At 38.6% G+C, this 12,322-nt stretch overlaps 1 protein-coding gene across 14 annotated transcripts in view; it reads left to right on the plus strand.

The window, feature by feature from the left end:
* adgrb2 (adhesion G protein-coupled receptor B2) overlaps window positions 1-12,322 on the plus strand; it is a 351,672-nt gene that overhangs the window by 239,769 nt on the left and 99,581 nt on the right. For all 14 annotated transcript variants that reach the window (XM_036144964.1, XM_036144962.1, XM_036144961.1 and 11 more), the window contains one exon: window positions 1,105-1,148. In XM_036144964.1, the coding sequence (XP_036000857.1) occupies window positions 1,105-1,148 (44 nt within the window). The remainder of the gene's footprint in view (window positions 1-1,104; window positions 1,149-12,322) is intronic.

Raw genomic sequence — 12,322 nt, forward strand, 5'->3', positions numbered from 1 at the left:
TAATTTTAATGCTTTTTATCAAGGCATTATGTGGGAAAAGCTATCAGTTGAATTTCTGCTATGAGCTTGTTTGCCATCAGAGGGAGCTCAAAGTCAAAATGCTTAATGCATGACTAGGAAGGACTCCACACACTGAAACAGATAGGAATCCATTTTTTTCTCCTTTATCACCACTGTGCATATCTTAACACTCTTTTACTAGTTATTTCAATTGGCATTCAGTAACGTACTGTGTTATACTGTTTTTTGAGGTCCCAGTAAAAACTTGCTTCAAAATTATGAGGCATAAAGTCTTTTTAAACAAACTTGAAAATCTCAACGTCTGGTTGAAAGAATAGAGACAATCCATTTTAAACTAATCAGTGTAGGAACTACTTAAGATCGCTGGTGGAACAGATTGTGATGAGTCAGTTAAAGATATCGATCCCCTGATTGATTCACTGATTGAGTCATATAGAGTCTTCTTTTGCCACCAGCTTCGATTACCACGTGATTTATGCAACACTTGGACCCCTGCCTATTGGCTTTTGGCATCAGCTAGTCAATGGATTTACTGGCAAGCTGATATCAGAACATGTTTGGTCCATTTTGAAGCTCTGACTTGTTCCAGTCAGATTAAACGCTGCTTCAGACTCTTTATTCTTTAAATAAGGTTGTTCTTTGCTGTTTTTATCCCCCCACTGCTCTGTGATTCTCATAGTTTAATGGACAATTTTGTGTAATTTATGATCTTTAAGTAAGTAGCTTTTCTTCTAAAGTGCCTGTATTCTTATTGCTCATGTCCATGAAATGTTTTCTTTTATTGCTTCCAGTGTCTTAAATCCGTACCACACACCTCTCTTTCTGCAGCAGCAACAGTAGCAGCTATTTGCTGCTCTGTCCTATTAAAGAATGACTCTTTCTCCGTGTCTTGCACTTGCCGTCTGTCACAATCCTTCTCTTTCATTGTCTGTTTGCTTCTCTCCATCACCCATGCGGCATCACTCTTTGTCCTTTTGGCAAGAAGCTACTCTGTCTTGTCCCTCAGTCGCCTCTTTTCCACTGGCAATAACAGCTTATCTTCCCCCCCCCCCTCCCTCTTTTTCCCTCTTCTCTATCTTGCAGGGTACATCAGATCCTCAGTGCGTTGTCTGGAACTATGGCAACCCGTAAGTTGCTCTGAATGAATGCTGCGGCGGAAATACATGATGTCTTGCCAGAATGTTTTGCTGATATTTATCTTGTGTGCGGTCTCATGTCCAGTTACGCCTCATTCAATAACGAACTAATGAAACCCTCACTGGTATTCCTAATTAAATTACAAGAAAAAAAAAAACGCTGTTCCCTTTTCGCTGCTAGGAGTTCAAAGGTAACGGCACTCTTTAGTCTTGTCCTCTCCTTCAGTGTTTACCTATTTCACACCATGTTGACGGTTTAATTTGCAGGTCTTTATTCTGCTCTGAGTGTTGCTTTAATTTGAGCAGCCAACTTGTTTTCAATCAGTCCCCTGAAGTGTTAGTGTCTTACTAATGGCTTTCTCTTATTTATTTAAGTAGGACACAGACAGTTTGATTCTGTTTGCTTTGAATGGTGGACCCATACAAGTGAAGAAAATACCATAAACCAGCACAACTGATCAGGCTTTTATCGCCATTAACCCACATAGAGATTGTCTAATTTGTCACTGACATAAATCAAGTTGTTCAGAAGCCTTTCCCAAAGCTTTGGTTGCAGGAATCGGTATAGCTCAGGGGTAAAAGAGGGTAAATGCTGAAGTTAAAATATTTATGGCTAACAGGGCATACCACACTTACTCTGTGATGTACTGGTGACCTGTTCAGGGTGTACCCTGCTAGCCTATTGAATACTGGACATAGGCAAGCACCAGCCACCATCACAACCCTAAAAGGATTAGGTGGATATGGAAAATGAATGGATGAATGTCATTCATTCAAGTTAACACTGGTTATAACTGTAGTGTTGTAAGTTAGCTGAAACAATCTGCACAATATGTCCCCATTAACAAATGCAAACAGGTTCTTCACTGACTGGTAAGTCCACCAGTTGCAAAGCGTGGTTTACACAACCCAAAATTGTTTAGTGGTTCAAAGTTCATTTTTGTTTCAGCTCATGTTCATTTTGACCAATACTAGTCATGGTCGGTGGACATAAAAATTGAGGACACTGACCAACCAGTTGAGGTACATTGTTGAGAAAAATGTAACTGAATGCCTCATTGATGCCTTGCTTTGGGAGGTATTTCAGGCATGTCCCACCAGGGAGAGCCCAAAGCCCAGGACATGCTGGAGAGACTAGAGCCACATTTACCTATCCTATCCCACACACTCGGCTCCGCACAGCGGAGCTCTCCTGTTGGTTTTCAACCAGTATGGCCATAAGGTGATGAATGGCTCCTAGGGCTGGCTTTAGCCCCACTTCTAGCCGTCAACGTTGTTCGCTGTGCCACTATTAAGCATGACTTTGTGACATTTACATTTTAGATAAATCTGCAAGAAAACAGACAGCCTGCCTTCTCACAATGGATGTGCACTCTTTAGAAACAAAACTTTAAAGTGTGTGTAAAATTACAGAAAGCTTCCCTGGATCTACAGATCTGATTTAGGTTATCAAATACAATGCACTCGTCTGTTTATAGAGAGCTGAAGTGTCCTTTATATTATTATATTATTTTTTTCCCCTACAAACATGGTTCATGGTTTGTAAATAGTGAAATTAGATTTTGGTTTGACACTCTGTTCATGGTGGTCGTTAATATTAATGTCATCGCTCTTCAGTTTAACTTTTCCCTGGATGTCTTCAGAGAAAACCTTTTTGTTTTTTCTTGCCCTTGGCCAATCAGTGAACAGCAATCTTTTCACTTCACAACTTGGCTCTATTCCGCTCTGTTCGACCCTGCTCCTGAGCTGGGCCGGAAAAAGCCAAGCCGGGGCTGAAAAAAAAAAAAACAGTTGCTGTAATGCTTGCAACTAGGTGGAACTGCACAGAGCCCAGTGTAAAAGGGGCTCATGTCTCTTGGCTGGCCTGGGAACATCTCAGGTTCTGGGAACATCTGGAGGAGGTGTCTGGAGAGAAGGAAGTTTGGGCATCTCTGCTGAGTCTCCTACCCCTGCAACTCGATCCTGGATAACCAGACCACGATGAGTTTGATCTGGCAAGACGATAAGAAACAAAACACGCTGTTAAGACAATATAGCTAAAAGCAATGGTTACATAAATAGAAAATACTGAGATTATTAAAATTATTGTATTATTAAAAACAATACAACAGTGATCTAATCTATGTGTGTGTGTTAAAAGTATTCTTTGTTCAGAATGAACACAGCCGAGGGGAATAACAACCCGCATTTATAGCGGGTTGTTATTGTTAGTGGGACCGTCAGTCTCCTGCCTGATGACAGCAGGGTAAGGATTGCAGGGGTTATGTTATAATGTTAAGTGGAATGTTAATAAAATTTGTAACTTTCCAGGACGTGTAGAATATCTTCTGTTGTAAAAATATATATATATTTTCACATCTAGAATGTGTCTATCTTAAGACCACATGTTTTACTGATATTGTCTGTATAGAAGAAATTATATTAGAAAATAAATAATATGTAAACAAAATTGAATAACCTTTTTAAAATGTACATATTTTGATATAGCTGGTGTAATTTATGCACTAAAAAATATGCCAATAAGTTATAACTTTGCAGAGATAAATATTTACTGATAAAAATAGAAGTTGAACTTTTCCAGCATATACACTGTTACATCCAAGATTATTCATACCCCTAGGAGATTTAGGCTATAGGTTTTATTTCAACTTAAACCACATGCAGTTCTGTCACTGGACACAATTGTCATTTTTGTTTGCAGTCTGGCTCTAGAGCAAACAATAAGTACAGATGTAAAGGACTCATTGAAACAATGATCAACAAAATATTCTTCTGGATTCCCAGAGGGGCTCAAACAGGATACTGAGCATATGAAGGTTTTTGGGAAGATGAGAAAAATACAGGACAATGATGATGAAAAAAATGAGTAATTGGATAGATGGAGAGTAAATAATGATAATCCTGTATGCGGTAGAAAGGTAATGCGGCATCTCCATTGTTATCTCATAGATAGAAGCACAGGTTGCCGTGTATAGGGTAGACAGGCAGGTGAGTGAAAAATAAGGATTAGGGCAGCTGAAGCGACTGCGTTCTTGGTGGAGGTTCCAAGAAGCAGCAGGTAGACTGACAATGGTAATCACAGGAAAAGCTTCTCCAGGAGTTCAGAAGGTAAGGAAGCCATATACCAAAACAATGAACATGGAATGGCTGGTGGATGGTTTCCTGAAACCAGGGAGGACAAGGCTCAGTTTAGAAGCTAGTACAAGACGATCAGAGTGAAGCAAAGTTGTACATCCTGATTACGGTGCTACTAGTGAACAATCTGATCCCTCCCTTCGGGTTTCTGCTCCTCTTTAAGCTCTTCCTAATGAGCGTTAATGAGCTGCAGCTTTGAGACCACACCTACCAGGCACATCCTGAGTAGAGAGGTGAAAAATACAACCAAACTTTACAGAACTCTGTGTGTATGACAGTAATATCTGTAATAATAAGAAGCAGCTGATAGCTGTAATGGGAATAAAATAATTTCCACTGTGAATTGACAACACTTTCAGATTGATGCTTTTGTTAAAGTGATTGAAATACTGCAACACTTGTTTTGTTTTGATTTTTCAGGAGGTGGCTCAGCCCTTGTATAATAACCTTTTTGCATGAATTAAAAGAGCTTTAAATTTCCATCATGTATGGGTATGAAGTAAAGTCTTTCACTGTTGCTGCTTTTTGTCTCTGCAATGCAATGATCATTAGGCAAGCAGCACATTGTTTTAAGCTTTAGTCTTTCCAAACCATTAGTAATGAGCATGCCTGTAACAAATACACACAATCAATGCAGCATTTAAGACCGCCGTGTTTTCATAAATAGAAAAGATTGTGGAAGCTACCTTAAGGATCATTAAAATAGGACATTTGAAGTTCTTAGTGCATGTTTAATTGTTTTAAAGGTTTGACATTGCGGCTCCACACCATTTAGAATCATTGCCTTCTGGTGGGTGTGGCTTGGCCGTTTCAAATGGCGCATCAGCTTGATTTTCCCCCAGCTGACTGTTAAGGAGTAGATCTGCCGTCTCAGCTCATTTGGTGTCTTGATGCATCTGACAAAATACAGACACTCGTCACTGTTTCAGGGTAAGAGTTTTTTTAATTATTATTTTGTTTAGTTTTGCAGACTGTAAGCTGACCCTTAAGAAGATGTAACTTGTCCAATGACTGATAGGCTTGTGAAATAAAAAAGCAAAAAAAAACATCCAACTAACAGTTAATTGACTAAGCATTAGCTAACATGTGGAAGTGGAGGAATCAAAGTAAAACTCTTCATTGGTTGTGGTTGGATGTAGGCAGGAGTTTAACATCATGTAACAAGTAAAAATTTAGTTTATCAGGTCATAACACAATATTTTGAAAATATGATCTTTTGAACCCCTCTTTGGTCAGTTCTTTATTCACTTAACAGACCAGAGCAGCCCTCACATTATTGCTGACATCTATCCCCAGTACCCTATCATCTTCCAACTCAATCACAGCATCACTTGTCAACAAAATACCTTGACGGCTAACCTCTTCTGCTTGAGGCAAGACTGACCCCCATCCAAAAGGGATTAATCCACCTTCTTTGGTTGAGTTTTCAAATTATAATTGCATCTATGTCTTTGTATGAAAAAGTAATGCCCCCTCCCCACTCAAGAATACATTGAAACTAACTTTTTGATTAAATTCCACTACCCACTACCAGCACTGATTAATTCAAAGATTCAGTGTCTTTATTGTCACCGTGCTGAAATTTCTTTATGGCCACTCCAGCTCAGAGTACACACAATAAAGGCAAACCAACAGGCAATGAACAAGGATTACAGTGTGTTTTTTTAATTCAAATTTCGGCTGCACAGTGGCGCAGTGGGTAGCGCTGTTGCCTTGCAGCAAGAAGGTCCTGGGTTCGAGTACACCCCTGGGTCTTTCTGCATGGAGTTTGGAGTTCTCCCTGTGCATGCGTGGGTTCTCTCCGGGTACTCCGGCTTCCTCCCACAGACCAAAAACATGACTGTTAGGTTAATTGGCTTCTCCAAATTGTCCTTAGGTGTGAATGGTTGTTTGTCTCTCTGTGTTGCCCTGCAACAGACTGGCAACCTGTCCAGGGTGTACCCTGCCTCTCGCCCAGTGAACGCTGGAGATAGGCACCAGCAACCCCTGTGAGGGATTAAGCGGTTTGGAAAATGGATGGATTCAAATTTTTGTATGAACTAGTTGTCCTTCATGAGTGACAGCTAACAGATAATGAGGTAATAAGGTGCTTATTTTGCAATGAGGATTTGAGGGTTCATTTACAGAAATGTGCATTTAGATATTCTCAGATGATGGTGTGCAAGTAGGCAATAACTTTAAGGTCATTGTAACATATGATGGGCTAGTGACAGTGGGGTGATTTTAAAGTGTTGGACTGCAGTCTCCCGTCGGGGGGTGATTACCCTCACAGCTCTTGAGAATAAGCTGTTTTTGAGTTTATTTGTTTTGGCTTTGAAGTTTCTGAAGCGTTTGCCTGATGGGAGAGGGGCAAAAAGCGCATTGCCTGGGTGGGTGGGTGGAATCAGTGGAGATCATGCAAGATCTGTAGATTTAATAAATGACCTATTTTGGGTTATTTACAGAATTCTCTATACATTAAAGACCTGTGCATTAAATACCTGTTGTTGCCTTATCAACCGTCCAGACCACTCAGATCTTCTGGATCTGGTCTACTCTGCATACCCAGAACCAGAACCAAACATGGAGAAACAGCATTCAGCTTCTATGCTGCGCAAATCTGGAACAAACTTCTACAAAACTTCAAAATACCTGAAACACTGAGTTCCCTTAAATCAAGACTAAAAAACAATCTGTTTAGAGTTGCTTTCATCCCAAAATAACATTGACCAACATATTTGATGTGTAATGATGCTTTCCCTTGATACAATTTAATGTTTGATACCGGTCCTATAACCGGTGACCATTTCAATGTGTTTGATGTTTTATGTTTTCATGATGTAAAGTACTTTGAACTGCCTTGCTGCGGAAATGTGCTACACAAAAAAAACTTGACTTTACTATGACACCTTAAAATGTGCCAAAATGTCTTAAAAAACACATTATACCCTATCTAAAGATATTTACTCAACTGTGCTGCTTTGCTTTCTTTTACATGAGAAAGATCAAGCCATGCCTAACCTAACACAACACCAACCTCCTAGTGCAGTCTACTGTATTGTAATCTTTCACCTTGTCTACTCCAACACTCTCCTAGCTGGTCTCCCAGCCTGTTCTGTGAAATATCTGCAGATGGTCCAGAACATGGTGGGATGCCTGGTCCCCCTAAAAGATCATGTAACCCCTCTTATCGTTAAGCTACCATTAGCTGCTCTCTTCAAATTCAAGTCCCTAATGTTACTCTGTGGTGTTTGGAAGAAATGCTCTGATCTACTTGAATGTTCCTCCAAAGGCTTATGCCATGACTTGGTCAGTGTGGTTGTGAAGGGAAAGTCAGATAGCGGTGCCTACACCATTCTTAAAAAAAACCCAGATTATTTTCATGTGGATTGACCTATCGAGCACAGGGTTGTTCCTGTCCATCTTCAAGATACTACTGACGATCAAGGACTTCAGAGCATTTTCTACCCTGTATTATATTACCCCCATTATGGCACTCTTAGCACTTCCCTCTATGCCTGCACTATGTTTACATACTGCCACCTCTAAAGGAGCCTGAATAGTGATCTTTTAGGTAGCTGATCTTTATCTGTGATGCATTTTTATATATTCATTTGAATATTTGGATAAAAGTGTATAATGATTTGCATTAGCAAACATTTAACTTACCTGTCCAGAAGGAAAGCAGCAACCTCCGCACGCCTTCTGAGCCACTTTACTTGCTTAAGTCAGTACCAACAAATATATCTATCTATATCTATATCTATCTATCTATCTATCTATCTATCTATCTATCTATCTATCTATCTATCTATCTATATATATATATATATATATATATATATATATATATATATATATATATATATATATATATATATATATATATCTTTATATAGATATATATATCAATACTGCAAAAAGACTGCCGACCTGTCCACGGTGTACCCGTTGACAGCTGGAGATAGGCACCAGTACCCCTCATGACCCCACAAGGGTTAGACGTGTTAGAAAATGGATGGATGGATGGATTTTTCAATAATAATAAGTGCTATTTCAGTACAATTAAGACTTTTATTCTGAACCAATCTAGATGTTCTGTGGATGTATTATATTGGGGTGGGGGGGGGGGGGACGTTTCAATGAAAAAGTTGCTGCTAAGTCTAAGTTTTTGGGAATCTGGCAAACCATAATCAGGGCCTCTCAAAATTATCATGAGACAACATTGTTGATTCATCCACAAGGTCACAAAATAATCTAGAACAACATGCAACGCCCTCTAGCCTCACTTACATCAGTCAGTGTTCATGATTCAACAACAAAAGACGAGGGAACAATTACATCCGTGGGAGTGTTCCAAGGCACATGGTCGTGTATGAAAGCGTCATCGTCTCAGGGAAATAAGTTTTGTAACTTGTGTTAAAAGTCAAAACAAATGACATCATGAAATAGCATGATTTGGATTTAACAAAGCAACATCCAAGGACATCAGCAGGAAAGATAAAGACTAGACACAAAGACCCTTAGCATACTACCAAAGTAGTTACAAAGGGGCATATGGAGAAGAAAGTCAGTTTGAGTAATCATCACAAACCTCTTAGTCAAAATCTCAGTATTGAAAGTTTAGCAGGGAAGGATGGTTCAAGCTCCTTTGAAGGTCATTGAAGGATACTTTAGAATATCTGACCCACATCCGATAAGTTAAATTACTATTTCACTAAATACTAAAGAAGTAAATGTAAACCTTTGAAATAAAATAATATATAATATCTTAATATTCTGGCATTTAACCAAATATAACTTTGGTAATCCTATCTGATGTAAAAGAGGAAAAGTTTGGTCTGATTTAATATCAGAGGGAAAAAGATTGTGTAACTTTTAATATTGTGTGAGCAAGCATCTGAGTTCAGCTGTTATACAAAATAACATACATTCTTAAGACTTGGTAGGGATTAGGTTAGTGTTAGGTATTGATAAGCTAATGACTAGCTTTTGCCATTAATTAACCAGTGGCTACTTGTTTATTTTCTTTAATTTTTACTATTTACAGTGCCTCTATGGCATCACTGTTTGTCTTTTCCTGTCCTTACTATACTGTTGAAAGTCGCCCAGGGTTACTACTTTAAATTATCTTTACTTTGCTATTAGTGATTTTGAAACAGCTTCATTGGCTTAATCAACACATTCGGTTTTGTGTAGCTCTACCCTTATGTAACTCAGATGATACTGTATTTTTTTAAGATGCTTTGTGTAGATTTACACAAAAGGAACAGCAAAAGCGACATCATAGATGTATTCTAACACTATAATTGGAGCAGTCAGCAGTGCCCAGCAGGGAAGTTCGTCCTTCTTCCTTCCTTTCCTAATCACTTCATTAAAACTCACTTCTGTAGCTGGATTTTGACAGTGAATATTAGGCAAACTATTCTAACGTTGCCTCCTTTCTTCTTCCATGGCGCCATTCATTCCAGGTCACCATCTCAGTCAAATATTAATTTGGCTCAAATGTTCAAACAGTGCCACCAGAGCTGACAATAGTAAACTTATCAGTTCCTAAAATAAGCATTTATAAGTAGACTCAAATGCTGCTTCAAGAGCATTAGTAGCAACTTATGATGTGACTGTGCAAGGTTCATGCTTTGTTGAAATTATAAAAAGTTACAGCAAGCATGTTTTTTTCCAGCCATGGCAATTTGATTTAGAACAAACAATTTGATTGTTTTATTGTAACTTGTCTTATGAATAAATGACACAGTACAAATTGGTCTTGTACTTATTGGTACAAGGTTCTTAGGATAACCATTAATGCATTGCTTCTGACAATTTTTGCTAGATATACAATAACTGTTTATTTGTTGCTTTGAGTGTACCAAATTAGTTATGATATTTGAAACAGGAGCAGGACTAAAAACCAACTACATATAAACGCTACAGGAAAAGTGAGAAGAGTTGCTTCAAAGTAAAAAAAAAATACAACTTGTTTTAACTGGACTTGTATAATTTAGTAAACCAAATTGTTCTGAGTAATATGAATATAGTACAATATAAACATGACATTAGTAATACTTAACTGGGCTGTGGGCAGTTTAAGAAATAGAATTAATAAGATAATTAAGTTCTTTATGACTTGTGACTGTGCTTGTACTGGACATTTGCTTTTCTGTGTATTGCCCACAGATGGTTTGATACAAATTGGCTTCAAATTAATTTGTTGCACACTACGTGAGCTTGCAACACATAGTGTGTGCCTAAGTGCCAAAACAGTAATAACCAATGATGTACATATGAAAGTTGTATGCATGCTCAGAATAATTGGGAAACCTCATGACTTGTAACTTGGAGCAGACCCCAAGAGACCCTTCCAGGACCCTGCAGAAACAATTCATGTTCGGACTGATTTTTAAAAGTTGTGGCACAGAATTAGGCTTGTGTGAAGGCAGCCTCAACAGATAAACTTCATGTGGTTCTTATCAGAGGGATAAAAATGTTTTATTTTTTTCCCCATCTCATCATTGGACCATCATTGGTAACCATGTAGTAGAAGATGTGGGTTTAGGGTTCTTAGATGCTAAATATTGCAAACACGCAGAGCGATTATTGTAAAAGCATTATCATGTTTAATAATTAATCAAATATTGTGAGTAAAAATAAGATTGGAAGTGTCTCACAGTTTATGGCCTTTGTTGCCTTATTTTTGTGATGTGAATGTGAATTAAAAGTGCAATCCCAATGAAATTATTTCCCTCACAAAATATGCTTCTCAGTGTCAGTGATCTGTTGGTGAAAATAGTTCTGGGTGACAGATTTACCATATGATTCTTTGAATTTTAATTTTTTTCGGGGGGGTCTCCAAAGGCCTAATCGTTTGCTGTGACAACATTAACTGATAGCAGAAATTTTCTGGCCATCGCTAGCTTTTTTAACAGCCTGGACCCCCACACAATGTAAGTTTAGGTTTTTGCTGAGAGGATAGGGCATTGCAACTTATCAAGCCACACTTCACCATCAAGGTAACAGAGGAACAATGCCAGGCAAAGTCAATTAACTAACTTGCAGATTACAGCTGCAATCAAATTAAATGTGCAGACATGACGAGGGCAGAGAGCCAAACGGAATATAAAGTGGCAGCAAGCCAGTGATGTCTATCCACATATCACAGCTGGGGGCATGTGGAAAACAGCCAAATGTAAGCAAAGACAGAATGGATAGGGCAAGCATGCAAACTGAACACAAACTGACTTTATGCGAGTGGATCTTTCTTATGTCCTGTTGCCACATTCAAGAATTTATCCCAAAATCCTGTGTAACTCACAATTTGGACACATGAGCACAAACTGGTGTATATGGAAATGTAGGGAAAGGCTACTTTGTGAAGGGCGCAGATACACCATGCATTTTCCGTTTTCCTGTGTTGGGCAGGAGATCTTGTCTGGGGCTTGGCGTGAGCGCAAAGTTGATACAGACAGAGAACACGTTGTACAAAGCAGCCGTTTGTTTGCTGGAAGATATCACAACTCTCAGCTTGGCTGCCTTTCTGACTGAGCCAAGGGCTTTGAGGTTGAGCAGGAGGCAGACAAGAGGTGGAGAATGCACAGATAGCAGCACAGAGGGAGGGCAAACATGGCAGCAACTCAACAAAACCGCAGCACATAAAAAAAAACAAAAAAACATCTGAATGAAAAAGGAAAAACCCATATCCGATTTTTTGACTTCTGTTTGGAGACTATTTAACTTCAGTAAAATAGAATCTCTGTGCATTTCCTTTGGTAATTTAATTCAAAATTGGTATTTCATATATATATTCAATATATTATATATTTGAAGTTTTCTTGATAACAATGTTTGCATCTAATGAAAACCCAAAATTGAGTTTCTCAGAAAAAATTAATATTAGACAAAGCCAATATAAACACATTATTATACATAGAGGTTATTTCTGGGGCCTTGATATGTCATACACACCAATGAGGAAAACTGCTGACTGTGGCAGTGACTGCCGACAGTCACTGACACACGCCATAAAGACATCACACCACAGAAGACATCTCCCA

This window comes from Fundulus heteroclitus, chromosome 13 (assembly GCF_011125445.2).
Source record: "Fundulus heteroclitus isolate FHET01 chromosome 13, MU-UCD_Fhet_4.1, whole genome shotgun sequence".
NCBI classification, from domain to species: Eukaryota; Metazoa; Chordata; class Actinopteri; order Cyprinodontiformes; family Fundulidae; genus Fundulus; species Fundulus heteroclitus.